Below are 26,879 nucleotides of genomic sequence, written 5' to 3'. Positions count from 1 at the left end.
AAAATTGTTATATTTAGAACTATATTTATTTACTCGTTTTCATGTTTGTTCACAATTTATCACTTTGTTTTGCAATGTCCCATGTCATAATTTTAACTTGAATTGTTTATGGACAAGAAAACACAGAAAAATAAAATAAACTGAGCCATAACAGAAATCCTTGGCAAACGAGTAAGCAATTGTAAGACCAAAGTTAATTATGTCCTAATAGAATTTCAAGCAGTCTTCTAAACATTAAATGCACCGTCCTCCCTACCCTTGCCAACCACTTTCCATCTCCAAACTCAACTGATTTAGAACATGAGCCAGTAAAAAAAGTGCACAAATAAAGAAGATTTGGTTGAAAAACAGCAACATATGGAGGCTGAAACTTGGCAAAAGAAGAATACTCTTCAGTATGATATTCGAGCTTCACAAACTTGTTCAACAAAAATGTTCTCATCATTTGACAGTATAGTAAAAGCATCCAGAACAAGCGGCAAAGAGGGGAAAAAAAGTAATACAGGAATCGAGAAGAGGTCAAAAGATATGTAACTTGCCTAGGTGAACTGTGGTGTTTTGTAAAATTTTGCAGTGATTGACGGCCACATTACATCAAGATCGAGTTCTGACACTGCTTTTGGCAGAGAGATGGAACAAAACTCTCGGTGGAAGACACTCTTCCAATCAGCCATGGCAGCAGAAGCTAGAATTTCCAAAGCATTTTAACTACTGTGAAATGAAAATCTCGACTACTCTAAAGCGAGAGAAAGGATGCCTCAGGAATTGTTTCACTCTTTGACCAGAAGGATATCCATGCAAACTTTATAACACTTATCAACCACGTGCGCAGATGCACCACAATATGTGCAAGACTTCTCCGTCTGTATCAAGGAAACTAGTATTAGTTCATGCACTAATTTGACTAATCACAATGGTAGACGACTATAATATTGTGCTGATGTTTTTTACAACATCAGAAAATACTAGGATAATGAGAAGTGTTGGATACACAAGAGAAGGATATGCACACTAGTTCTATCGGGAAAAATATCATGTATTCAGCCTGATAGAAATGAGATAAAGATCACATTACACGAAATACGCAGTTCAAGAATAGCAATCTAGTTGTCCATATCCCTTCCCTAACAATCTTTAACTTTGTAAAAACTACCTAAATGAGAGCTAGTCGAATAAGTTTGAATTATTAAGACCCCTCTACTCTGCATTTCTTTGTCCATACCATTTATCTTCGATAAGGAATCATCTGTGGATGACAGCTCCCTAAGAGAGCTGTTTTATAAATAAAAAACGGAGCTGCCTAAATCAAGTTTGTTCATATGAATTTAATGCTTAAATGTGTTCTTTGAAAGGAAATAGAGCAAAGGAGACTCTCGGGACGTTCTGGTACAAGTTGGGCTCAATTAGAACAAATAGCAACAAAAGGAGCCAAATGACAAAAATGCCCCACAGTGCAGCGCCACATTGTCGTGCAACACTAGAAATAGAAGGTATTATTCTGTGATAGTGTCACTGTGCCATCACCTTTTGGTGCTTGCATCCCTGCGAAAAGATGCCTCAACGCCACTCCAATTTCATATATATACACATCAAATCTTTGGGCTTGAAAAACAAGAAAAGAATGGAGGAGATGGGGAGGATTTCAGCAGGCACAACCTATTTTCTTCTTCTATCTTTTTAGTCTTAGTATTTGAGTTGTAAACTTGTAAGTTTATTTTGAATGCTTCCTAATCTCCTCTATGGTGTGTCGAGGTTAGTAGTTTTCTAGTTAAGGAGTAAATTAGAACTTCATCCAACCATAGAGACCGAATTTGTAATTTAACATCAAGTTCTTCGTTTGGTTGGAGCTCGACGGAAGAGTTAACAACTTGAGTAGGGTGATGAGGAAGGTGTCCATAATGGGGGGTCGTGCTGTTGCATCCTTTGGTCTTGGTTTGGCTAGGCATAGGGGTTGCAAAAGAGTTTCTCCATCCAATCTTTTGCAAAAAAGGCTAGCCTTGGGAATGTGAGCTACCTTGTGGGGACTTCTGAGAGGAAGGAACAAAAGATTTTTTGAAGGGCTAGCAAGATCTTCGGGCAATGTAAGGTCTTTTGTTAGGTTATGTGTTTTCTATGGGCTTCGATGACAAAGTATTTTTGTAATTGCCCATTAGGTCATATTTTTCTTGATCAACTTGTCGGTTGCCTCTTCTGCACTCACTTTTTGCCCTTTCATCTTTTAGTTATTCATAAAAAAGAGAAAAATTTGCCAAAAAATTCAATTTTAGATTCCAAGAAATCACCATATCATCACTCCGAAGCCATGAATGCATAAAAGTATCAGACTCACCAGAATGATGTCTGTATCCATCATCATCAATGAAATCTATTTCGTTTTCTATTGAAGAGATAATAAGTAGCCACAGCTCCAAGACAAGTAATTTTCTCCACGAGACTTGTAAAGCCTAACCATGTCTCGAACTATAAGGGGGAGTAGCTTCATCTACCGAAGAATTTGATTTTCTGTCAGACAAATCATTTGAATTATATTGTCCAAACGCTTTTGATGCCATAAAAGAAAATGACATTCAAATTTAGAAAAGTTGAAGGATAATACGAGAAAAGGTAGCTCTAATGAAGTACTAGGCCAAAAAATGCTACAATAACATATAGAACAGAGCAATTCATGTATTACATTGCACTCAACGTTGAATTACAGAACACATGTCTATAGATGGGCCAAAATTCACCTAACTGCCCAATAAACTTGGAATAACTAATAATCCAAAATATTAAACTACATTTCCAAAGAAATCCAAACAAAATAAAATTGTACAACCCAACAGTCAACCATACTAAAGTAAATTCATACGCATGATTGATATAAGAATGATTTCAGAAAGCAACATTGCCACCAATAAATCTTCAAATTAAAATGCAGTGTCAGACCAATATTTAAATAAGGCTGTAGATAATAAAGTTGGATGCTTATATGTACAATAAAAAATCTCAGAGAAAGCAGAACTTCTAGTTCTAACCTATAAAACGTTAAACAATCTTGTATACCTTATTTGAAGAGGCTAATGTAAAGAAATGGCTTTGTCCCTGATACAGGAAACAACATCTCTCCGAACTGGGCGAGAAACTTTCTTCTTTACATAGGAAGAGTTCCATTCACCACCATCCTGAGCATAATAATCCATAGGATATTCTCCTTCAGCTTCCGCCTTATCTGTTTGATCGCTATTACATCCACATTCCCGACAATCATTACAACTCAATTTAGCTGCGGTCGACCTCTCCCACCAACCAGGAATTAGTCCAAGAGCTACCTCAGCCTCAAATGGAGTAAGAAGAGGCTTAGCAAAAGCATCTCCCCAGTCAATTGAAAGACGGGGACAAGCTATCTGAATCCATGCATCCACCGAATCCTCAAACAAAGCCACTCTATAAGGATTGATTTCAGACATTAATACAACAGTATAATCAAATCCTTTAGACTTCATCTTCTCCTCCAATCTCTCCAAAATTTTAGGGTTCCCTTGCCTTCCTAAAGTTCCCAACACAATACCCCAATTTGTAGCTTCCTTCGCCTTCAAAATCGCGCCTTTTCTCGACGCCTTCATTCCTTCATGATCATACTCCTCAAGCAATAACTTACCAACATATGGATCATACCGGAAAACCCTAATTCCAGGATTCGCAATCATGAAAGCTTCCAAATGAAACCTCCCATCGGCCACAAAAATCGCAACAGTCTCCCCATTATTACCGAACGCAGCAGTAGAAACTTTAGGAGCCGTACAGCCCAGAACTTCCCCAGCAGACAATGGCCTGGACTGAGGAATTAAAACCCTGATGCCATGTCTCTCTAGCTCCATCTTCGAAGCTCTAATAGCAGAGGCGAATTGAATTGTTCCAGCAAGTACCAAGTTTGTGGAATCAAGGCAATCAACATTGAGACGAACAGTATTAACAAGACGAGGCACATCAATAGCAATGTCTACGAAAACATAGAGGCAGGGAATGGTAGTGGAGTCGATAGGGACGAGGCAGCTATGGCCGTAATGAATGAGGAGATCGGCATGGAGAGCGGAGGCTGAAAGGTCATCAACACAACAAGCGCCAAAAGTGACATCGCCAAGAACGAAGCAGTGGGAGGCTTTGCCGAAAGTGGTGAGGATATCGGAGAGGATGAGAGAGTACATGAGAAGACCTTCGGGGAGCTGAAGCGCAACACGGGAGGCGGAGGAGGAGAGAATTCGCCATACGCACTTGTGAACCTCGAAGTTGTAGTTGGAAGGAAGGAGAGAAATGGCGGCGTTCAAGGCAGGATCGTTAAGGATGGAATCGGGAATTTGATTCTTCACAAACCGCTTCGGGGGCGGCCTGGATCTTGGCGGTGGTCTGTCTTCCTCGGTGCTTTGCGAGAGAACGGCGAGCTCTGATGAAGGCTTTTGGACCTCCGACTCCATTTTTGGTATGAGAAAAACTGATGAGCGAATTCCAAAATTTAGGGACCCTATGAAGTATGAACCACACACACACATACATATTAACTTATAAATTTCTAAACGCTAATTCAATAGTTTGCATATAACGATACTAAATGTAATTCACTAAATCTTTTTATCTACGATGAGATGATCTAGCTAGTTTAGGTTAATTCATAGTTTTCCGAATAGTTGATTGATCGTGAAACTAATAAATTAATTACTTGTTTAAGTTTAGTCAAATTGATTAGAACTCTAATCAATCGTCTTTATTATCTAAATTAGCTAATCATGCAAAGACGACAAACTCGTTGAACACATGGACAATATAGTATTTTTAATCCACTTCATGCGATTCCACCTTGAATTAATTGGATCAATTTAACACTTTTTTGTTCTAAATGTTTCGGTTTACTTCTTAAACACTAAATATACGTAAGATAGTCAATTAAGCACGTTAAACTAGAAGGAAGAAAATAACACATTTCAAGTTCTATCAGTTGTACGCTAGTTTATAACTAATGAATATACTTTATATGTAGTTTACTCATTCTAAATGCTTTTTGAAACTCTAAATGATGGTTACAACTAAACTTTGACAGTTAGTTTACCCATTTGATTGGTTAATTAGAAGAGTTGTTGTTTGCAATCAAGTTTCTCTAGGTTGTAGCATGGTCTTATTACCTTTTATGTTCCTTTAAATTAAACTTCCAATATATAGGGAGAGAATACTTTGAGTGGTTTTGAGAGTTGAAAAAGGAAAACTTAGGCCCTTTTCATTATGGAACTTGTTAGATGTCAAAGTGTGAGACATTTCAGTTTTGTTGAGAGAGTGAGGGCATGCAATGGCTAGGTGACTGTCTTTTAAGAGCATATATATGAGAGTGAAAGTGAGACTTGGGGACATTTCTTAGTTTCTTTTCGAGGGAAAATGTCATTTAAATACATTTTAGAAAACAAACCTTAACTTAAGCAACCTTTTAGGATTATTATTTTAGACACGTTTTTAGTTTATTTTGAGATTAAGAATATATCACGTAGAGACAACTTTTACTAAACAAATTAAAGATTGTCATGTGTTGCAAGAATAAACTGATCTTGACAGTAGTTAAGGCCTTAAGGGTGATAATAACATATATATAAAATTCTATCTTCTTTTCATAATATTACTTAGCAAATTCGTTCTATGCATTCATCATTTATATGGTATCTAAAAACAAAAGGATGTTTAAAACTCAGCCTTTGTTGCTTATAAGCAAAAAGGGATATTATTTATGACATAATATATGATTATATATATCTTCATATATTTGATAGATGATCATGATTTTCATGCAACACAGGATCCACGAGGTCGAAACTCAACACCTTTGCAATGAAGTCCCCTCTTCCAATGCCCACCATGTTGATACATGCTAACCTCTATCTCACCACCACTCTCACAGCTACAATTATCGACGATGAAATCACCAACCACAATCTCCACCCATTCTCCTCGTTTCACACCTTGCAGACTTACTTTGCTTTCTATCTTGCACCCATTTGGCCTCTTCAGTTCTATGCTCACAGGAACTTCCCATCCTGAAGCTCTATCGGCTAACATTATTATAAATATTGCATCATACACAACTCTTGATGACAGCGCAGTTGCACTTATTTTCGCACGCATATCAAACCAAGATACTTGTAGAAGCTCCGCCACAAACCATGTTTCCCTGCATAACAACAATTTCATTATCTATCTTTTCACCTCCATAAGGTGCGTACTTCTGGGATGTTGTTATAATATTGGAAATGAAAATAAGAGATGGTTTGTAAAGAAGAAATTATAAGTATATGGTTATAAAAATAATACCCAGATTCATTGATGGTTATCCATCTCCAGTACCGAGTATCGTCAATCCATGCTATTGATAAGCATTTTGGACCCACAAGCCACCAGTTACAGTTTGTATTCTTATCAAGCTTATACTTCTGCATTCAAAGCAAATGCAAAGAGAGACCATATTAACTTATATAAATTTCAATTTACTACAATATGCAACTCTTTGGAAGTAATTTTAAAATGATTAAAAACCCTTTTTAATCCTTCATAATCAACATTGATGGTAATTAAAATTGTACTTAAAAGTATATATATTTACAGACATAAACAAAATGTGTAGTGTATATATGTGGCTATATATATATATATACATATATCTATATATTCACTTGCCTTACATCCATCGTGCAATATGATTCCATGAGAGACTTGAGCATAAAGTTCATCAAAGGAAGGCCAATGAAGTTGCACGTCTGCATCTTTACATATAACTTCTAAGCAATGACCATACTTCACTTCTGCTCCTAATTTTTCTTTTGCTACTGACCCTTTATCACACATTTTGTCAAGTTCTGTTTTTTTCTGTTTAGTGAGAAGTGGAGATGTGAATTAATGTGGGAATCGAGAAGGAAATATTTATAAGTCCTTCTGTTTAGTAGTACGAAGCTTAAAAATGTATCATATGCATGAGAATGAGAGTCATTACCATATACTTTTTTGTTTGTGTGTCCTGTCGTGTCTAAGGGAATTTGATACCCTTTTAAAAGTATGCTTTCTTTTCTATATTCATTTTTTCTCTTATATCATTTCTACAATTAATACATTATTATTCTCTTTTAGACTATCCTAAATATATTAATCTACTCAAAAATAGCATTGTTCAATTGATATTTGTGTTTGTAACAATATTAACCTCATGCTTAAAAGTTTTTTTCAAAAAAAAAATTAAAAATCTTTTGTTCTTTTCTTTTTCTTTTCCTCAAATTTAGCCTTGTTTTTATAAATATTTCTCAAATTTTAGAAACGAGAAACGAGAATAGTTATCATATATGTCGGTTTCTTAAAAAATGAGAAACATAAACAAGAAAAACAAAAAACAAAAATATCATCGAATAGATCCTAACTAATTGACCATTTTTAATCATTTTTATGAAGTAAGGTAATATTTAAATGTCTATTATTATAATTGTATGTGTAAATATTGACGCGAGAGCAAAAGTTTTAAAAAGAAATGAAAAAAATAATTATATCATAATTAATATAAAATCTAGAAATGTATCTTCAAGTGAAATTATGCGAAAATTATGAAAGTCTTAAATGGTAAAAGAAAATAACTCTATCAATTCGATTTTTGAGGTGAAGTGAGTTAAAAACTTAATAAAAAAACGTTTTAGCGAACTTAAAAAATTAGGAGTTCTTTTATGTTTCGAATTCAATTTCTTTAGAAATAAAAGTTTTGAGTGTTCAAAATAAATATGAACATTAGAAAAATAATAGGTGGTAAAAGTTTCATTATCCATAAAAAAACGTTATAATGTGCAAAACTATATAATTGTATATAATAAAGACTATAAATTGAAAATTTTAAATTAAGCTTATGAAACTAAATAAAATTTTTATAATTTTATCGAAATTTCTCTAAATGTCAAAATTTTATCAAAATGAAAAAGAATAAAATACAATAAAAATATATTCTCGGAATATTCTCTTTTTTACTTTTTGAGCCTTTTGAAATCTCGAAATTTTTAAATTTATATCATTTTTAGAAATTTTACGGAAATATGTCTATTTGTTTTCTTCGTTTGAAATTTAGAACAAATGGATAAAAGTAAATCTAAAAGAATGAATGGGGCAAAAATCTTCAATAAGAACCCTCCATGTACCTAAATTTTATTGATTTGAAGTTTATATTCTTTTTTTTTTTTTCATTTTGAGAACAAATTTATATTCTCTAAAAGATATATCTTACATATATTCTTAATTTACAACTCAATAGACTTTATCAAAGTATCTTATCGAGAAAAATTACTAAAAATATTACAAAAACACAAAATTTCAAATTCTATCAGTAACTTCTATTAATGTGATCGATAGATATCAATAGAAATTCATATATATTATCTATCATTGATAAAATTTGAAAATATGTTATATTTTATAATTTTTTTAATTGATTTTAGTATATCTATCCATTCTCAAGAATAATTAACAATTATTCATATAAAGAAAGAAACAATTAATTGAGTACAAGAATGCACCACATTTTCAATAATGCTTAGTGTGATTTTACCTCATTTTTTTTATTTGTAATATAATTAAAAAAGTAGGAATTTAGCACAAACCTTAAAATTTGAAAATTGTAATCGGTTAAAACTCTAAGGGTGTGTTTGGATTGATTTTTGAAGTGTTTAATTTTTAAAATAATTTATTTTAAGATAAACTAAGGTGTTTGACATTCATTTGAAATAATTTTTTGAAAAATGAGATTATGAAATAAATCATTTTAGAGAAAACATATGCAACCAAATTTTATAATAAACTTTTTCTTTATGATTAATAAGAAATCCCTTCCAAATATCTATTTTTCTTCCTTTATTTTTCTATTCCCTTTTACTATCTATTTTTTACACAAATCATGAGGACGTTAATGAAAAATATGATCGTTCGGTTTGTAAAATAAAGATGAATGAAGAACGTAATCAAATTCCACATCTTTTTTGTCTAATTGATATTATATTGTCTCGAAAAAAATTATTTATCTTATTTATATTTTGTTGATGGAAATCAAATTTTTTTATGATTATATTTTTGCATTTCCAGATATTTGTACTTTTAAAATTGAATTTTTCAAAAAAAAAATTTAATACAAAAAATTAAATTAATGTTTAGTTTCAAGTAACTAAAAATTTAATAATTTCAAGATACCGTACAATTAATTTTAAAATATATTTATGAAAAAAGATTCAAAATGTGTGTATTTTTTATGAAATTTGTTCATAAATATAAACCAAAACAAACACAATTTTGTATATAAACATTTATAAAGAGGTCAAACCAAACATGTGAGTATTTAAATTTTAAACTCATTTTACAAAAAATATTTTTTCAAAAATGTATTCTTACAAAAACATTTTTTTACATAGGCAATCCAAACGGACCCTAAATCAATAATAGTGGTATGGATTTAAAATTTTCATAAATCATCATACATTAATTTAGTGGCAAAAAGAGAGACATGGTTTCAATAACTAATTAATGAATTACCCACCTAGATTAGTAGATGTGTGCGTAATTGGTCCGGACACTCACGGATATTTAGAAAAAAAAAAAAACAAAGTTAAAGATTTAATGATATCTTAAAAAAAAAAAGTAAAACATTTAGAAAAAGTGATTATTAAGTCTAGAGGTATAATAGTAACAAAAGTCTTTGTGGAATTAAATTTTTTATTTATAAAATATATGTCCACAACACTATTGAAGATTCCAAATTTTTGTAAAATTATTCATTAATTGATATTGTGAATTAAATAAAGTTATTTTGAAAATTTATTGTTCATTTCGGAAAATGTTAATTACCTACATTTGTTTTTTCTTTCTTTCTAATTAAAATTAGTTGCTAAATTTGCAAAAAAGGGACATATATATAAATGAAGGTTTTATCTTAGATAATGTGACAATTAAACTTTATTATTTTTTAAAACATATATGCATGTATATGTACATATATATTAAAATAAAAATCTAATCTATGTGAGAATGATCAAGGGAGAGAATAAATTTAATAAACGTCAGACATTCTATTCCATTCTCGTTGTATATCCGAAAAGAATATTTAAAATCTATCATTTTAATGATTTAAAAATAATAATATAAAATTTAAATAGCAATAGTAATTGTTATGAGTAGATTTGGACCAGAGAGCATAATCAACTTTGCCTAAAGAATAAGAGAACTTGACGAAGTCAATAGACTTTGGGCCTAAAAGCAAAAGGGGTTAGAACAAAAGTTTGCAGTTGACTTGGTCCACCTCGATCTAGTCGAGATTATTCCTCTAATGAATAGACTATACTCAATGTAGCATTCTCTAAAACATTTGGGCCTAGGAGAGGGGAGAAAAACCAAAGGCAACTTAATTTGCCTTCCCGTGTGGGACATGCAAAATGCATTTTCCAACCATGTTAGCTCGAGGTTAAGTCTATTACGACTACAAAAGAAATAAGTTCACTATCATCCATGTAACTCTTGCTATAACTAAAGTCTGGTATTGACCTAAGGCATTGTGGGTAGGACAATACTGTGACCTAAGACCTAAGGCATTGTGGCTAATAGAATACTGGTGACCTAAGTAAGATTTCTCATATGTGAATTTTGACGACAATTGCGAGCATCATTTGTGAAGAAATCTTTAAACAAAACCTTCAAATGAGAATCGAGAAGAAATTTTTAAATAAAACCTTCAAATGAGAATTCAAAATAAATTAGCGGGCTACTAGGAACTCATAACTTGAAGAAGATGGTAATGGTGAGGATCACAACCTCAAAAAGGTTGTGAGAATGGGCAACATGCCAAAGAAAACTCGTTGAAGGTCTTACCTTACCAACCAAATGAAATTTATGAACTACCGATCTTGGAACTATTAAAATGAGGTAGTATTAGCAATAAAATCAAATCGAACCATAGGGAAGCTCGAGATATGTTTTGCAAAGATGATTCCCTAATTAAAGCAATAGATGGAGTTGTGTAGATAGTGAAACTAAAGGGCAGAAAAATAAAGTGCGTGAAATGAAGAGGGAGTAAAATGTACTCTAAATTGAATAATTTAGTCTAGAAGCAAGTGGCAACCCTAATGCAATTCAATAGTTGAATCTCGTTAGCAAAACTTGTTGAGGGTCTTCACAATCAAATACATTTATAACATACCCATCAAGAACTTTTAGAACTTTTACTACTAGACAGTAACAGTAGGGAGAATTGTTAGATGTAATCCAAGAGCTTGTTAGATGTAATCTTGAATAGCCTAAACAGTCTATAGTATGTAGATAAAAGTTTATCAATGTTGGAACATATCCTTACATACGATAAGGAGGCAATGTTGGCATTAATATCGGCTTAAGCTATTGAAGAAAATCTAGATGAAAAAGAAAACCAACTTGCTATGCCCAGAATTAGCTAATTTTATCGTTCACTACAAATACTCTCGAATTAATATGGATTTCAAGAGGGTAATTGCTTATGGGCTAAATACATGTCAGTGCTACAAGTTCGAGAACTAAAATTCTAACAATAAAAAACAATTATTTACAAAAGCCGAAGCAAAATATTGATACCCGTAAGACGTCACCATTATAATCAGGGTTGCTGAGATAAATGAATAAGTTAATTAACACATAATTTCTTTCATATTTTTACCTGTTTCTTTCATTCATTCAGACTTCACAAGGTTGCTATTGTCTTCACTGCCCTTTGTTGATTTTCGTTTTCTCTTTGATTTTTCAAACGAAACCCTCTTATATTTCTTCATGGACTCTTGCTTCTCATCAAAAAGGTATTTGTACTTTACGAGTACCCTCTCTTTCTCTTCAAGCAAGCCTAGCATCTCACAAGCATCTGCTACCCTCTGAACTATTGATTTGTCTGGGGGTTTACGTCCAAAGGCTTCGAGATCCTTAAAAAGCTTTTGATTATAGAAGACAAGTTTAGATTAACACAGAATTGAGGGTAATGCAATCAGATCCACAACAATCTAAAACTCATCAATACAACCATTTTGCACCAATACATCAACCATCTTTCTGTAAATCAATCATTGTGAAGTGTAAATCAATCATTCTGAAGTGTAGTGGTTATCAAACACACTCTTTTCTCATTGACCATTCCTACCTCTAAGACAAACGGAAATTTCTCTTCTTGTTTGGGGCATTTATTTCAGTCTAGGAGGGATGACCGCCGGACCAAGTGAAGGTTCTACCAATATGGAGTTCAATAACAATATACCTACCTATAAATTAATATCAAAGTTTGAAATATGGCCTGCAAGGGAATTAGATTTTATACGAAGTTGTGAAGTAAATTGCATGTGGAGCTCTAATTCATAGGAAACAGGAGACCTTTTTTCCTGTTTTTCTTCCTTTGTTTGATGCGCTGTTGGAGTGATAGTCCTCCCTTAACATTACAAAACAACTGGGTTCCAAATGTCCATTGTTTATCCTTTCTTCAAGTGGGAACTATCAAAGGGGCATAAGAACATAGAGTTTCAATGGATAACCTCAAGCTTTATTTTGGCAACGAAGATAAGGTCAATAGATAACTGAACCCCTGGTCCATATCAAATGGATCATTCCTAAAAAGATTTTTGGTGCTCTTTCTTGTTTATTGAAATCCTAGTGCTCCTTTGTTTATTTCCATATTTTATCTACATAGCCCCGTTCTTGATTTTTTATCCTGCTGGCCATAGGAATATATGATAATCATTTACCATTCTGTCACTTGAGAAATTGAACTCTAGTTCAGATCTTAAGAACAAAACTAAGGTTTGAAATGTTTGCGAAGACCCACAAAACATGAGCCTAGTAAAAAGAACCATTAACTTGACGCACTATGAACCACGTCGGATCAGTACAGATCAAAATCAAGTCTAGGAGTGTATTTTAGTCAAGAATTCAGAAGAAAAAGAGTTGTGAAATCTATTGGTTTATAAACTACAAGGGCGGCAATAGCCAAGCCCCAAGAAAGTCACATTACAAAAAAGGACCCCAGCTAAGGTTAGTAAGATCCAAACGAAGATAACAAACAAACAAGATTGCAGACAAACAAACTCTAAGATTGCAGACAAACAATTAAAAGATTGCAGACAAACAAATCACAAGATTGCATACAGTAGCACTCCAAAGAAACTTTCCTTTCTCCTCAACAAGCGAATTGAGGAGGTATTCCTCAATCATACCTACTGCACTGGGCGAGCAGTATCCCTACCAAACATCGAGCAAAGTAATCCCATACAGTACTCACATAATCACAGCTCCTAAGGATATGGTCTAAGTCTTCCGCTGACTTGTAAAAGAGAACAGAGCAAAAAGAGCCAGCCAAACTAACAGGGACATAACCCCTAGCGAGTCTGTCATACATATTGCACCAGCCAAGAAAAGAATCTCACCTTTCTAGAAATCTTAATCCTCCAAGGTTTGAAAGAAAGATTTGCAAGAATAGACATTCATGGGATTGGGGCTCCATATTCTAACATCCCTTCTACCTTGACGAAAGTGGTGATCCTCCAATAAGGAAAGGAGGGTAAAGTGGTAACCACCTCCATCGTTTCCCCCATCAGTAAGGTGTCAACTAAAACCAAAGTGAAAAGATTATGAATTCCCCAACCATACTAAGAAGTCGGCGATGAAGTGATATTTCAGGTAAGAGAAAAGATACAAAGTGGGAAAGGAGGCACAAAAAGGTTTATCCCCAACCCAGAAATCCTCCCAAAAATAAGTAGTTTTCCCTTCCCCCACCACAAAAAGGACCCAAGGAGTAAATTTAGGAAGCTCTTTCGAAATTTCTTTCCAAAGGTTCCGGTGCATTGCCTTTACACTCTCTAGACAACCACTCAAAAGGATGGGGACCAAATTTGAATGGTAGAATAAGTACACGCTTGGAAAGAGTGAGAGTTCGCCACTGTACTAGAACTTGGTCCATTACAAGGAAGTTTTTAAGTATTAGGAAGATAATGTTGGTTGTCTTTAGCTGAAATATTTGATAGTTTGTTTTATTTCGCTTCAATTCTCTTACCATTTTATCAATGAAAAGGCTTGTTTCCTTCATAAAAAAATGTTTTCCTCTATTAATGGAAACATTTAAATTATTTTTGTTTTGAAAATGGGAGGAAAAATTTATTTCCTATTCCAAATAGTTTAGTGGGAAAGTTAAAAAATAAATAAATAATAAAAACAAACATCCCAAACATAAAGTCATTTCCAGAAGGCACTAGAACCGCAATAGACTAAATAAATCTAAAAAAAAATTATACCTTTACAAGGTCTTCTAGCATTTTATTTCGGTAGTATATTGCTATCATGCTTCTGCACAATTGCCAAGGAACTGAATGAAGATCCGAACCAATCTTCATAACCCAAAATTTGTGTGCTTCTTCCGCTCGATGGTCCATGTCTAAAGCCCGAATTAACTGCCCATAGACATTCATTGTGGTTCCCTGGCCCTTGCTTAGCATCCATTTGATTACCTGGAAGACATTCGCATGAATCTAACAGCATCTATCTCTATCATGACCTATAGAATTACACATGACTTTGTCTAAATTCGATAGCAACAAGCTTTGAGGAAATATTTTAGAACTTGATGTTTCCACAGCTTAACTCAAAATATTTATAATATTATTTGGCCAAAGTATTCCCCGAGACACATAGTACTCTTCAGTTTATGGTAAGTAATCTAAACAAGTACAAGTTTTTAACTAATCTACATTTCACAATTACAATTATTATTTTTTCTTTTTGAAACAGAGACGAACCTCTCTATTAATGATAGTAAATGAGACTAACGCTCAAAGTACGAGAGCAATATACTATGAGCAATCAGGAGAAAAATGACTAAAAGGACAATCAAAATAACGATACAAACAAGCCAAAATCCTCTATAAAGTTAACCAAGCCAAAAAGGAGAAAGAATAACCAAGCAAAATAATGCTCTTTCAAAAAGAAGCCAATTCTTGTGGAAGAATTGCACACTAATAGCTTCGAAAAGAATGTAGATGGAACACCAATGGGAGACAAAAACGATCTTGAGCCCGAGAAGACTTGCCAACAATCTTCAAACCAACAAACAGCAAAGTAACATTAATTTCTTTGAAAAGAAGAAGCCATTCTTGCACCCAATGAGAAAAGATGAAACGAACAAACCAACTCAACCGAAATGTCGAAAACTAAATTATGATGCTCACAATAAGCTTCGAGATGAGTGAAAAGGAATGCCAAGAGAATAACAACCATCCTTGCTGAATCTTCCTAGGATGAAAACCAGGAACTACTAAAAATACTAACTGTTCAATCGATTGGAAACAATTCTTCAGCCCAACTTCTTCAATGATTCTAAGGGGAGAACTAGTTCTGAATTAAATGTTCAAGAGACTTGAATCCCAAACATTTTATCTGCAGCCTTCAAACCTCACAAAGAAACCGATTATTGAAACAAAAAGCAACTAAAATTAAATTTCAAACAAAAACTAGTTTGCATTTTTCTACTATCGACTTTAAATGGGTTGGAATTTCACAATGCCTAGACTAAGAGGGGTTTCCAGAGGCCTGTTTTACGTCATTCAATTCCTCTTCCTTCTGAAACAAATCATTGAGATTGGTTTCTAAGGGGTCCTTCGAAGAATGATCCTCTAACTCATTTAGCTTCCCCAAATGATCATCTTCGACACAACTCACACTAATATTTGAGTCACAATTTGAATCACAATTCTTTTTGGATGGAAGGCCTAGAGTTTGACAAGGAGAGCCTCTCAAAACTTTTACTTTTCAAGAAGGTAAGGAAAAAACAAAGTATTTAAAATGTGGTTGGCAGGATCTCTGAGGGTTTGATCTGGTTGAAAGAGAAGGAACTTGAATCCATGTGCAACTAACCTCCAAAGAATCAGGGTTTTGATCCAAACTCCATTCTACCCTTGAAGCAATCTTTTCTGAACTCTGGATGTCTAACCTTATTGAAGATGAAGTAGCTTGGCCTTCGATGTCTTTTACCTTTAAAAATTCAGGATTTTGGTCTGACATCTTTGTCTTTACGAAAGCCTTTCTTAAGAGATCCTTCGGCCTCCTTCTAACAAAATGCTTGGGTAACGTCTTAAAGGGAAGCGAGGGTTTCTTTGATTTTGTATGCTTATCAAAAAAAACCTCTTAGACTAGACATGGCCGAAGATGCATGGGATGAAGAAGATAAATGCACAAATGAAGAGAAGAAGCTTGAGGCTTTCTTAGAAGGAGCACTATTGGCACTAACCTGACCTTCGCAGAAGAGGCACCTGATGCTGAAGAAGTAGGAGAGAGAGACCTTCTAACGACAGAACAAGAAGCGGAAAATTTCTGAAATTTAGTCGATTGGACTAAATCAAAGGAGATAGGTCGAGTGTCTCTTGGGTTCTCAGTGGGCAATAAAGAAGTAGCAGCTGAAAAACTCTCTTTCTTCTTTAAAAGCACCTCTTCGACTTCTGCTTCAATATTCCCTCCAAAAATGAAGAGATTGTTGATTAAACAACGACTGATTGACTTCCTTAGTAATTTCAGGTGGCTGCACCAAAGAATCCAGTACTACCTTTGGATTGCAAGTCGTTGATTGGCTTTCCCCATTCAAGAAAACTAAAGAGCCCATAAGAACTTTCTCTCTTATTTGATTGCACCTTTACAAATTCCAATAGAGAGTTCAGTGACCTTTGGATTTACCTCACGCACAACCACCTTCTCTGGCTCCAGTGAAACAGATTTCGACTTCTAACGTTTCAACTAGTTGAATTTTTATGACTGGATAAATGGATTTCTAGTGTATTGTTCAAGCATCCTTGCTGGTAGAAGAAACTCAAATTGATCATTAACAAATCAACCCCTTCAGCCTTCAAAACTTGATTTAATCTAACAGCATCAACCGGATTTGAAAAATTATAGACAAATGTCTGACCTTACTAGGTGGATTGACTGATGAAATATCACCAAAGTTCAAGAAAATATTACCTATTTTCTCAACATTGATTCCAAGTGTTGCCGGAATGAACCCACAAAGATTCTCTTTAACTTTAATTTTAGCTTTTGAAACATTTACAAATTTCAACGTTTCCATGGATATATCTAATAAGCCCCCGAAGTAAGCCCTAATAGTTTCAAAAGTTTGATTAATCCAGTAGTCTAGAGGTAAGTTCTTAATCGAAATCAATCCACCATATCCTCTTGCATAAAGTGGTATACTATGTAATATCTTATCCCATTTTTCAAATTTTAAGTGGAAAGCACCAAAATCCTGCAATCTCCCGAGTTGCTCTATCACTTCATCCAATGATCTTTGCTCAATATCAATTAAAGCATTTGTTAGATATCTAGATTAGTATAGAACAAGGGTATAAAGGTAAATTAAATATGTGGCGGTTAGATGGTTATAAATAGGAAGTTAGGGAGTGCAAAGAGGGCATGAAGATTTTAGTAAAGTCAAGGGACTGCTATACTCCTTAAGAGAGAGGGGAAGCAGAAGGTCAGGTGCTTTTGTTCTAGTCAATTCATATTGTAATTTCATATTAGATATCAATAAAGAGAAATATTATATCAATGTTCTATCAAATTGGTACCAGAGTAGTGAATCTTAGGAAGGAAATCAACAATGGAGCAAACACAGATTGAAGAAAAACTGGAAGCCTTTGAACAAGAAGTGATTGGGATGAAGAAATAATTAAGCAAAATTGCGGCAATTGAAGAAAATCTGAGATCCCTAACAAAGAGCCTCTTCTAGCGGTTGAGAATTCAAGCCAAGGAAAATCAACAATTGTTTTTACAATGCGTTGAAACCATGGGGAAGGTTAAATCGACAATGAGTGAAAGAATCACAACGAATCTACCAGTGATGAAGAGTATAGTTGAAGGAGGAAGTACATCTACGAAAAGGATCGAGAACGAAGAACAAAGAAAGGAAATAGAAACTGAAGAGAAGGTGAGCAAAGAACGAACGGAGAAAATAGAAATTGAAGAGAAGGTGAGCGATCGATATAAGTTTGAATGGTCAGTGTTTAGCGTAACTTCAGGTTGTTATCGATCACCGGAGGAACACGATTCATTCAAGAACTGGTTGGAATTAAAACAGAGGTTGATATTTAGTTTCCGATCACTAAGGGAAGAACTTAGCAGCGGATGATTTTAGCAAACAAGCAGGAAATCATGGAATATCGGCGAGAACTACCGGTGAGACCCGAAACGAAAATCCGAGTGAAGAAAAAGTTGTTGTTCGGAGAAGCTGAAATTGACTGGCTGCGGTGGAGAAGGAAGACGCCGGAAGTTGACTGGTTTCGACGGAAAAAGAAGACGGCAGCAGTCGTGTGGATGAGAAGGAGGAAGAAAACGCCGGCAAATGGTGGTTGTCCGAGAAGGCGACTTCCGGTGTCTTCCTTCTCCACCGCAGCCAATCAATTTCAGCTTCTCCGAACGGCAACTTTTTCTTCACTCAGATTTTCGTTTCGGGTCTCGCCGGTAATTCTTGTCGATCTTCCATGATTTACGGCTTGTTTGCTAAAAAATTTTCGCGGCTAAGTTCTTCCCTTAGTGATCGAAAACTAAATATCAGCCTCTGTTTTAATTCCAACCAATTCTTGAATGGATCGTGTTCCTCCAGTGACCGATAACAACCTGAAGCTACGCTAAACACTGACCATTCGAACTTATTTCGATCGCTCGCCTTCTCTTCAATTTCTATTTTCTCCATTCGTTCTTCGCTCACCTTCTCTTCAGTTTCTATTTTCTCCGTTTGTTCTTCGCTCACCTTCTCTTCAGTTTCTATTTCCTTCCTTTGTCCTTCGTTCTCGATCCTTTTCATAGATGTACTTCCTCCTTCAACTATACTCTTCATCACTGGTAGATTCGTTGCGATTCTTTCACTCATTGTCGATTTATCCTTCACCATGGTTTCAACGCATTGTAAAAACAACTGTTGATTTTCCTCGGCTTGAATTCTTAACCACCGGAGGCTCTTTGTTAAGGATCTCAGATTTTCTTCGATTACCGAAATTTTGCTTAATTATTTCTTCATCCCAATCACTTTTTGTTCAAAGGCTTCCAGTTTTTCTTCGATCTGTGTTTGCTCCATTGTTGATTTCCTTCCCAAGATTCACTGCTCTGATACCAATTTGATAGAACATTAATATAATATTTCTCTTTATTGATATCTAATATGAAATTACAATATGAATTGACTAGAACAAAAGCACATGGCCTTCTGCTTCCCCTCTCTCTCAAGGAGTATAGCAGTCCCTTGACTTTACTAAAATCTCCATGCTCTCTCATCACTCCCCAACTTCCTATTTATAACCATCTAACTGCCACATATCTAATTTACCTTTATACCCCTGCTCTATACTAATCTAGGTATCTAACAACATTCTCTGCAAACAACGAGTTGATGATAACAGTGGTTTGAAGGCAGTTTGTAAAGTTTCTTCAATCTCGACCCAGCTATTGAACTCAAATAGACATGTGACAACCCAAAGATTGTTGAAATATGCTCGAAAGACCTTTGGATTCTTGATAATCCAATGTTGGCGATTCCTCTATTTTTCCGGGGCCAAAACAAGGTCTTATTCTGCTTAATTTTGTCCGCATAACTATCCTTCTCTCTTGTGATCGGCCAAAACCTTTAGAGTGACTGCTTTTCAACTTGTTCTGGACTGAAAACCATGTCATATAATAGTGCTTGGATTTGAAGCTTTTCATCATTTCCGGAAACGCTTGCCATCTCTGTTTCCCTTGCCCGATAGGATATGTATGAAAGATCTTCCTCCTGTTCTAAATCAAAAGTTGCATCTTAAAACCCAACTTTTCCCAACTCTGAATTTTCAGACTTCTGTTACGTCATTTTTATTATTTCTTTCTAGTAGATGTACTTCTTTTCTGATTGTTAACATAGTACTTCAACAGCCTCTTGGAACCAGCAGAGTTGGGAACCTGATAAAGGCAGAGTTTTTTTGCTTCCACATCTTCAACTTGGAATAACTCCTTCTCTTACCAAATACAATAGGGAGAGTCTAGAACTCTGCATCTTTCCACCTCCATTTCTAACTTACTTGCTGGAAAACTGATATTTGAAAATGTTGAAGCAGGTAGAGGACAAAAGGAGAGGAGAAAGGATAAAGGAGAAAGGAGAGAGAACTTACCTGGGGAACAATGATTAATCTTCACAATTATTAATTATAACTTGGAATTAAAAAAGTACACATTGTGGATAATTTAATACCTTATAATCTAAGGGTCGCAATTGGTGCTCCTTAGTGGTGGACTATGATGGAACCCAAAATGATCAAAAGATTAGCCTACAAAAAAATGATCAAATTTTGGTCGGGGTCAAAAAGTCCTAAAAGTTTACATCTACTTAGTAAGTGGTCTCGTTTTGAGGAATGTTGAAGTTTTTTTTGAGAAAAAATTGATCAATGAAGCCCCAAACTCGGTTTTTATTTTTTGGTCCAAACTAGTCTTCCAATAGTTTTTTTTTTTTTTTTGTCCTGCACCTCTCTATTTGAATGATTATGGGATGATAAGTGTGGAATCATATCTCTAGCAAGGTCTAGCACAGAAAAGTGAGCTAAGGGCCATGATAGGTGCTCCTTAGTGGTGAACTTAGGTGGAACCCAAATCGTTCGAAAAATGGCAATGTTAGCCTACAAAAAATGACCAAATTTTGGTTTGGATCAAACAGTTCTGAAAATTTACGTCTACTTAGTAAGTTGTTTGATAAGGTGCATCTGAAATTGTATGCAGGGTCAAATAGAGCCCATTTAGGGCCTGACATTGGATGCATGGTCGTATGGCCTCAGTTCCTAACGGATCAGTTTCCGACCACTGGAACTTGAATGTTGTTTCACGGTCTATTACTTTTGTAGGTTTCTGAAGAATTAAGAGCTGCTGGATTTCAAGAATTGATTGGTTGTATTAGAGGGTCAAAAAGTGGTCGAAAGATAGAAATTGGAAGTTTCAAATCAGTTTTTGGTTAAATCTTTATCCAGGCATTTGACGGCCTCTTCTCCCATGGATTCAAAGCTGTACAAAGCTGTGTGGAAATCAAACTGTCCTTGAAGAGTTAACATCATAACTTGTGTAACGATTTATGGAGCTCTTAATTTCAAAGATAGCACCCAAGCCATTCGTTAATGCTTTCAATCTGCCCACTGGGTATGGAAAATCTGGAAGACTACCGGCACATATTTTTTTTATTGTAGCTTCTCCAAAAAAATTTGCTATGTTTAATCTGCATCAGGTGTGGTGTAAAGCACTGTTTTCAAGGAGAATATAATTCAGCTTCTAGTGGGGCCTTCGTTAAAAGCTATCCCTCGCCTTTTATAGGTGAACAGAGTCAAAATGATTCTCTTAAAAATTCTGTTTGAAAGGAACCAGCATACTTTTCAAAATAAGTCTCTCCCTTGGTTTGATCGTTATGAGATTGTTTGGGTCAAACCTTCTTCCTGGTGCTCTTTCTCCAAATTATTTGCTGAATACTATATTTAAAATATTAGTTTAAATTGGTAGGCATGTATCTCCTCTTAACTATGTTTGTTTGTTTTACAAATACCATTGGTCTATTTATGCCATTGCATCATCATTTGATGATTCCTTACATTTCATTTCATATCTATTTCAATGAAGAGATTTTTTTTCAGTTTCAGAAGAAAAATGGGAAGAGTGGGTAAAGGGCAAAGAGAGTAGATAAAGAATAGCTGGTACAACTCGTACCTGTACAATTCTATGCCACTGTTGTTCCTTCTCAAGGGCAGCCAATACATGCTTAAGGGATGCAATTGGAAAGTCTTGCTCCCATGCAACCCAGGCATCAAGAGCACCATAAACAGCCTCCTTACTATCTCTCAGATCGAGCAGCTGCAACATTTAGAGAACTCATAAACCTCCAAGTTTGTATAATTACTTAAAAATAAATAAAAGTTTGATATTGACCATAAAAATATACATAAGAAACAAGAGCATCTGGTATGGGCAAAATATACAATATACTTTTCGTAAAGAAAATATTGAACTTGTATCATTCACGAATCATCTTCCCTGTAAAATGCAATTTAGCATAAGACTGCATCAAGGCAACTGGAATGAGAGCAAAGGAAATGCTCTCTTCTCTCTTCTCTCTCCTCCCATCCCATATCCATCCCTTCATTCTTAGCCTTGAAGAGTTATTTGGTTTTCGTGTCAGATTTCAGTGATTTCGTTTACTTCTTCATCTATATTCTATTGCTAACATATTCAGAAAAGATTATTTTGTAAATTTGCATTATGAAGACAAGGAGTTGCATCTGTAAAAGGTATTTTTGTATTTGGTCTGAAAATACAATGTTCTTTTTTTCTTTTTTTTTGGGTAAAAGAAGCGAAGAACAGTCAGGTGATTCCCCTCTTGGTCTAATAGTTATTTGGTTGAATTATGCTACATCCAAAACAGGTGCATTACTTTGAGCAATTAAGGGATGTACTCAGCTCTATTTGTCTATCTAAAAGTATATTCTTTGAAGGCTGACACATTCAATGCCTTTACTCGCCCCCCTTGAGGAATTGCCAACCTAACTAAGATGTCCTGCTGCGTCCGGATATTGGTCCTTTATGTTGTATTCTTGGTTGAAAGGCGGAAGAAAATTTGGATCATTTGCTTTGGCGATATGAGTTTGCGAGTTCTTCTTCTGGACGTTTGGTATCTTTTATGTTCGTCATAGGGACAGGAGTGGATGGATGGATGTCTCCCCTTGTGGATTGATGATAGAATGATGGAGGGTTTGAACGGACGCAGCTTTAGTGGAAAAGGAAGAATGTTATGGAGTTGTGGAACCTGCATGCTTTTGTGACATCTTCGGAAGAAATATTAGGTGTTTCAGGATAAGTTTAGTTCTTTTGGTTCTTTTTGGGGCTCTTATGCAGCATGCAGCCTCTTGGTGGCGTACAAACTACACAGTTATTTTGTAATTACAACCTTCTCATGATTAGGGGGTCCCTCAATCCCTCGGTCTTTGGCTGTTCTCTTCTTGTTTATATATGTATATATTCCTCTGTTTCTTAAAAAAATGAAAAAAAAGAAGGAAAGTGTTCCAAGTAGAACTCACCAATTGGACTTAGTTTTCCTAGGAATCTTAATCCTCCAAAAAAACTAGAAAATCCAAATCGCCTAAGGGAGGGCACTAATAAGCATACAAAAAAAAGGAGTTACACGGAAATTCCTTTGAAAGATTAGGACTCCACACCCTAAGATCCTTTCTCCCCTGTCTAAAAACAGCCCCATAAAGAAAGGACAAAGGGACATCCATCGCTTCCCCATCGAATGAAGAGCAATGAAAAGGAAAAGGATCTTCTCAACCAAAACACCACATGATTTTTTTAAAGGAAAAAAGATGAAAGAGACGAGGGAACATCGACCAGAGGGGTCTGCTTCCAACCCACTAATCTTACTATCATCAAGTTTGAGTAGAGCCATATCTGCCATGGAAAGATTAAGCGAAATAGAGATGGTAAAATGATCTACCTGAGCACCTTTAATCTACTTGCAGTTATTAGGAGCAAACAATCTAGACACAACCATAGCTTGTTGACCATCTCTTGATCCATTCTTACCCAGTGTGAAAAAGAAGAAGCGAAAAGATGTAATGAAGTAAATAATAGTCTTAAATCACCAATTCAACCAAAAGTTTAAGTTGGTGGTTAAAGGCAAATTTAATTATATCACTAACACTCCTCCTCACTTGTGGGTTTAAAATATTTGAAAGACCCAACAAATGGAAATCAATGTTAATTGGGAGAAAACAACAATACAAGGGATTGAACACAGGACCTCCCTAGACCACCTTCTTTGATACCATCTTAAATCACCAATTCAACCAAATGCTTAAGTTAGTGATTGAAGACAAATTTAATTATATATCACTAATGTATAGTAACGACAGAAGAAAATAGGGATTTTTTTTAACAGAAACAACTTACAATACTTTTCATCGACATAATGAAAGAGTCTAGTGCTCCAAAATACTAGATACCAAGACTAAAAAGACAAAGAAATAAATTAAACCGAATTAATGAAAGCATAAATTAAACTGAATTAATGAAAGCATTCAAGTTCAAACTTCAGACAAATGTTCTGAACGGAATAACTAGGAAAAACTTTTGATTAAAAACACCATGATGAGGCAAGAAGCTGTGTTGAACCCAACCGATCTGTACAATCAAGTGTTAGGTTTGTTACAGAAGGAAATAGAAGATCTGAAAGGCTTATCGCTATTACTTTTAGCAGGAAACAAGAAGTCTTGCCAATTACTGTTTGACGTATGCAACTCTTATTGATGCAAACAGTTTTAGCATTTGAATACTCAAAGTGCCGTTCTCTGCTTTTTTTTTCCCCTTTCAGAATTAGACTATTAGTTATTCCTAAAGCTTTCTATGAAATCAAAATACACCCATATGTGATGAGAGAGAGAGAGATGGGAGATATTTCCCATTTATACTTGCCGTATTTACAAGAAAACTAATTTTGTCTTTCCGTGAAACATTTTCCCCAATTTTGTGCTTTCTAATGTCTCCAATATTTTGCTCTGAAATGTGCCCCAAAGCTTTACTATTGTCAACATCCTGGATCATTGGTAAAAAGAATTCAACAGTCAACTAATTTACCAACAAATAAATTTACAATAATTTCAATATTCACTGTTACTCTGTGAAGGAATATCAATTTGTGTAATCTTTGTCCGGAAAAACAGAAACAAACAAAAGTAATAAATAAAGTACATTTTATAAGTCCCGATATTAATGCACAATAAGAGAAGAGACTAACAACTACAGGAAAGATTTGAAAGCACATGAAACTTGACAAGTCCAGATGAGCTATTTTATCCTCCTAAGTCCAAATACAAAGATGACAGGACTCTCTTTTTTCTTCAAACCCTTCGATAAACAATATTTCATCAACCTTAATATCATTTCTGCTGCCAAATAATGCAATATTAACAGTGAGAGCTACAACAGTTATACCAAAAGGGAAAAAGAGGCCAAATCTTTAAAATATCAACCAAACTAATTTTAATCTGCCGAGGCATCGAAGGACTTCAGAAGTATGTCATACTTTCGAAGCATGGACTATATAATTTATCTCAGATACCTTATTTTTTCTATCTTTATCAGCAAGCTGTTTATACATTTGATCTTGTATCATTGTGCAGTACCAAGAGCACCCAACTTGCAGCCTGCTGACTCCAAGCTCCATGGTTTTCCCTACCTGTGTGCTCATTTATTGAAAAATTTAGATTCCTTAAAAGCAGTCTGAAACTAGTTAGCATAGGTTAATATATTATACACTTGATCTTAGCCAAAAGGTCGAGAAAGGTATCATAGGTTAATATATTAACAGGAAATTAATACGCAATTCTGCTCTAAGTATATCCAACCAAGGTCTTGAGGTTCCAAAATAAGACTAGGCCAACAAAGGCTTAGTTCTGGGTAAACCAAGGATTTCCTAATATAGACAATAAGAAATCAATGACGGGGAGAGCCTTTAGCCACAGTTAATTATACCCCAAGTAATGCAAAACAGAGGATTTATCAACAATAGATGATTGCAATCCAAAAAATCCTAATGCAAGATTCACGTTATTAGGGAAAGATCACAACAACCAAATAAGTTCAGTTTCAAACATTGTGGTCATCTACTTATGATAATATCCTACGAGTTGACACTTCAATATTGTAAGGTCAAGCAGATTCTCCCATGAGATTAATCGAAGTGCAAGTAAATCAGCCCAGAAATTCCCGAATAAAAAATAAAAATAAATAAATACATAACAAATGTAAGTTCAGGGTTGTAAGAAGAGGTATCCAGTTCTTCCCCTTGGTCCTTTCATTAGCCATTTGTTGAAAACATAAAAATAAACAATAATGCAAGGGATTTAGGCAGAAAAAAAAATAGAAACTAAGCATTTCCTGTTGCCAATCCAATTAGCAAAACGGAAAAACATAGGAAGACAACTAACAAACATTGAAACCAAAAAGAACTAACGGAAATCCAAGCATTCAAAGGTTCGAGGAGACAAATGAAGAGAAAAACGAATTCGAAGACTTACGGTTGGGTGTCGCAACAGAGGCGTCGCCCATGCCGCGGCTCTATGAAACCTCCGGATGAGCATGGTGGAGTGAGGGGCGCCACAGTCCCGAGTAGTATTTGGGTAATACGCTCTTAACGAAACCGGCAATAGATGTTAAATATATATATATGTATATAGATTTGTAAAACTACCCATGTTTTCTAAATTTGTAAATATAACCAAGATTTTAAATCTGATTTCTAGCTTCTTTTTTTCTTTTTCTTTTTTTTTTTTTGGTATTTCAATCATTTAACTATATGAAATATAAAATATCATAACTTTACCTACCATAATTTTAATCGGATCGTGATGGATGATATTTGTTCAAGTATAGTGAATTTTGTCGTTTTTTTATCTAATATTGATGATATATTTTTAGCTTGTAGGCGAGCTCTCCCCCTAAAATACAAATTTAGTGTTGTTACGCTATGGTGATCAGGTACATCTTGCTTGGTCAAAATTTGGCATCAACATACTTGAAATATAATATTTGTATTTTAATCAAATAACAATACTAACTCAAAAATGTATTCCAAATCAGCGTGAACCTAATTTAGAGATGTATATACAAGGGTTAGAAATCCAAATTTTAAACAACATAAATGAATCTAAAAATATAAAAAGGGTTGGGAGCCTTTCGATTCCCCATAGTTACGATAATAAAGTTGAATGTTTCATCAAATGAGCTAATATTTATTCATTTATTTGCTTATTATTTATTTTATG

At 34.6% G+C, this 26,879-nt stretch overlaps 3 protein-coding genes across 5 annotated transcripts; all 3 read right to left on the bottom strand.

Moving 5' to 3' along the window:
• Positions 1-371: 371 nt before the first annotated feature.
• LOC103495461 (uncharacterized) lies at positions 372-4,521 on the bottom strand. Of its 3 annotated transcripts, none has more exons than XR_538873.3 (3): positions 3,046-4,517; positions 2,330-2,502; positions 372-863 (listed from the first exon to the last, which is right to left on the bottom strand). XR_538873.3 is itself a non-coding variant. In XM_008457031.3 (2 exons), the coding sequence occupies exon 1, from the start codon at positions 4,452-4,454 to the stop codon at positions 3,060-3,062; it is 1,395 nt and encodes a 464-aa protein (XP_008455253.2). In that variant the 5' UTR covers positions 4,455-4,521; the 3' UTR covers positions 372-863; positions 3,046-3,059. The 3 variants fall into 3 exon arrangements, 1 of the variants encoding a protein (XP_008455253.2); XR_538874.3 differs by having other exon boundaries at positions 2,330-2,482; XM_008457031.3 differs by lacking the exon at positions 2,330-2,502 and having other exon boundaries at positions 3,046-4,521.
• A 1,074-nt stretch (positions 4,522-5,595) lies between these two features.
• LOC103495460 (lectin-like) lies at positions 5,596-6,969 on the bottom strand. The gene is made up of 3 exons (XM_008457030.3): positions 6,691-6,969; positions 6,328-6,446; positions 5,596-6,187 (listed from the first exon to the last, which is right to left on the bottom strand). The coding sequence occupies exons 1-3, from the start codon at positions 6,856-6,858 to the stop codon at positions 5,803-5,805; spliced, it is 672 nt and encodes a 223-aa protein (XP_008455252.2). The 5' UTR covers positions 6,859-6,969; the 3' UTR covers positions 5,596-5,802.
• A 4,462-nt stretch (positions 6,970-11,431) lies between these two features.
• On the bottom strand, positions 11,432-26,249 carry LOC103495459 (pentatricopeptide repeat-containing protein At4g18975, chloroplastic). Its single transcript, XM_008457028.3, has 6 exons — positions 26,133-26,249; positions 25,175-25,291; positions 24,529-24,648; positions 21,772-21,915; positions 14,316-14,528; positions 11,432-11,972 (listed from the first exon to the last, which is right to left on the bottom strand). The coding sequence occupies exons 1-6, from the start codon at positions 26,193-26,195 to the stop codon at positions 11,721-11,723; spliced, it is 909 nt and encodes a 302-aa protein (XP_008455250.2). The 5' UTR covers positions 26,196-26,249; the 3' UTR covers positions 11,432-11,720.
• Positions 26,250-26,879: the final 630 nt, after the last annotated feature.

This window comes from Cucumis melo, chromosome 1 (genome assembly GCF_025177605.1).
Source record: "Cucumis melo cultivar AY chromosome 1, USDA_Cmelo_AY_1.0, whole genome shotgun sequence".
In the NCBI taxonomy this organism is placed as follows: Eukaryota; Viridiplantae; Streptophyta; class Magnoliopsida; order Cucurbitales; family Cucurbitaceae; genus Cucumis; species Cucumis melo.
Note: the sequence above shows the minus strand (reverse complement) of the source record. Positions and strands in the feature narration are given on the sequence as shown.

Excerpts from the sequence above, each read along its gene's own strand:
- LOC103495461 (XM_008457031.3), bottom strand. The coding sequence starts at position 4,454 with ATGGAGTCGGAGGTCCAAAAGCCTTCATCAGAGCTCGCCGTTCTCTCG.
- LOC103495460 (XM_008457030.3), bottom strand. The coding sequence starts at position 6,858 with ATGTGTGATAAAGGGTCAGTAGCAAAAGAAAAATTAGGAGCAGAAGTG. Across the intron at positions 6,447-6,690 it reads TATTGCACGATGGATGTAAG|AAGTATAAGCTTGATAAGAA; the intron begins GCAAGTGAATAT and ends CTTTGAATGCAG. Across the intron at positions 6,188-6,327 it reads ATAACCATCAATGAATCTGG|GGAAACATGGTTTGTGGCGG; the intron begins GTATTATTTTTA and ends GTTGTTATGCAG.
- LOC103495459 (XM_008457028.3), bottom strand. The coding sequence starts at position 26,195 with ATGCTCATCCGGAGGTTTCATAGAGCCGCGGCATGGGCGACGCCTCTG. Across the intron at positions 24,649-25,174 it reads ATAAAGATAGAAAAAATAAG|GATGTTGACAATAGTAAAGC; the intron begins GTATCTGAGATA and ends CCAATGATCCAG. Across the intron at positions 11,973-14,315 it reads TGCTAGAAGACCTTGTAAAG|CTTTTTAAGGATCTCGAAGC; the intron begins GTATAATTTTTT and ends TATAATCAAAAG.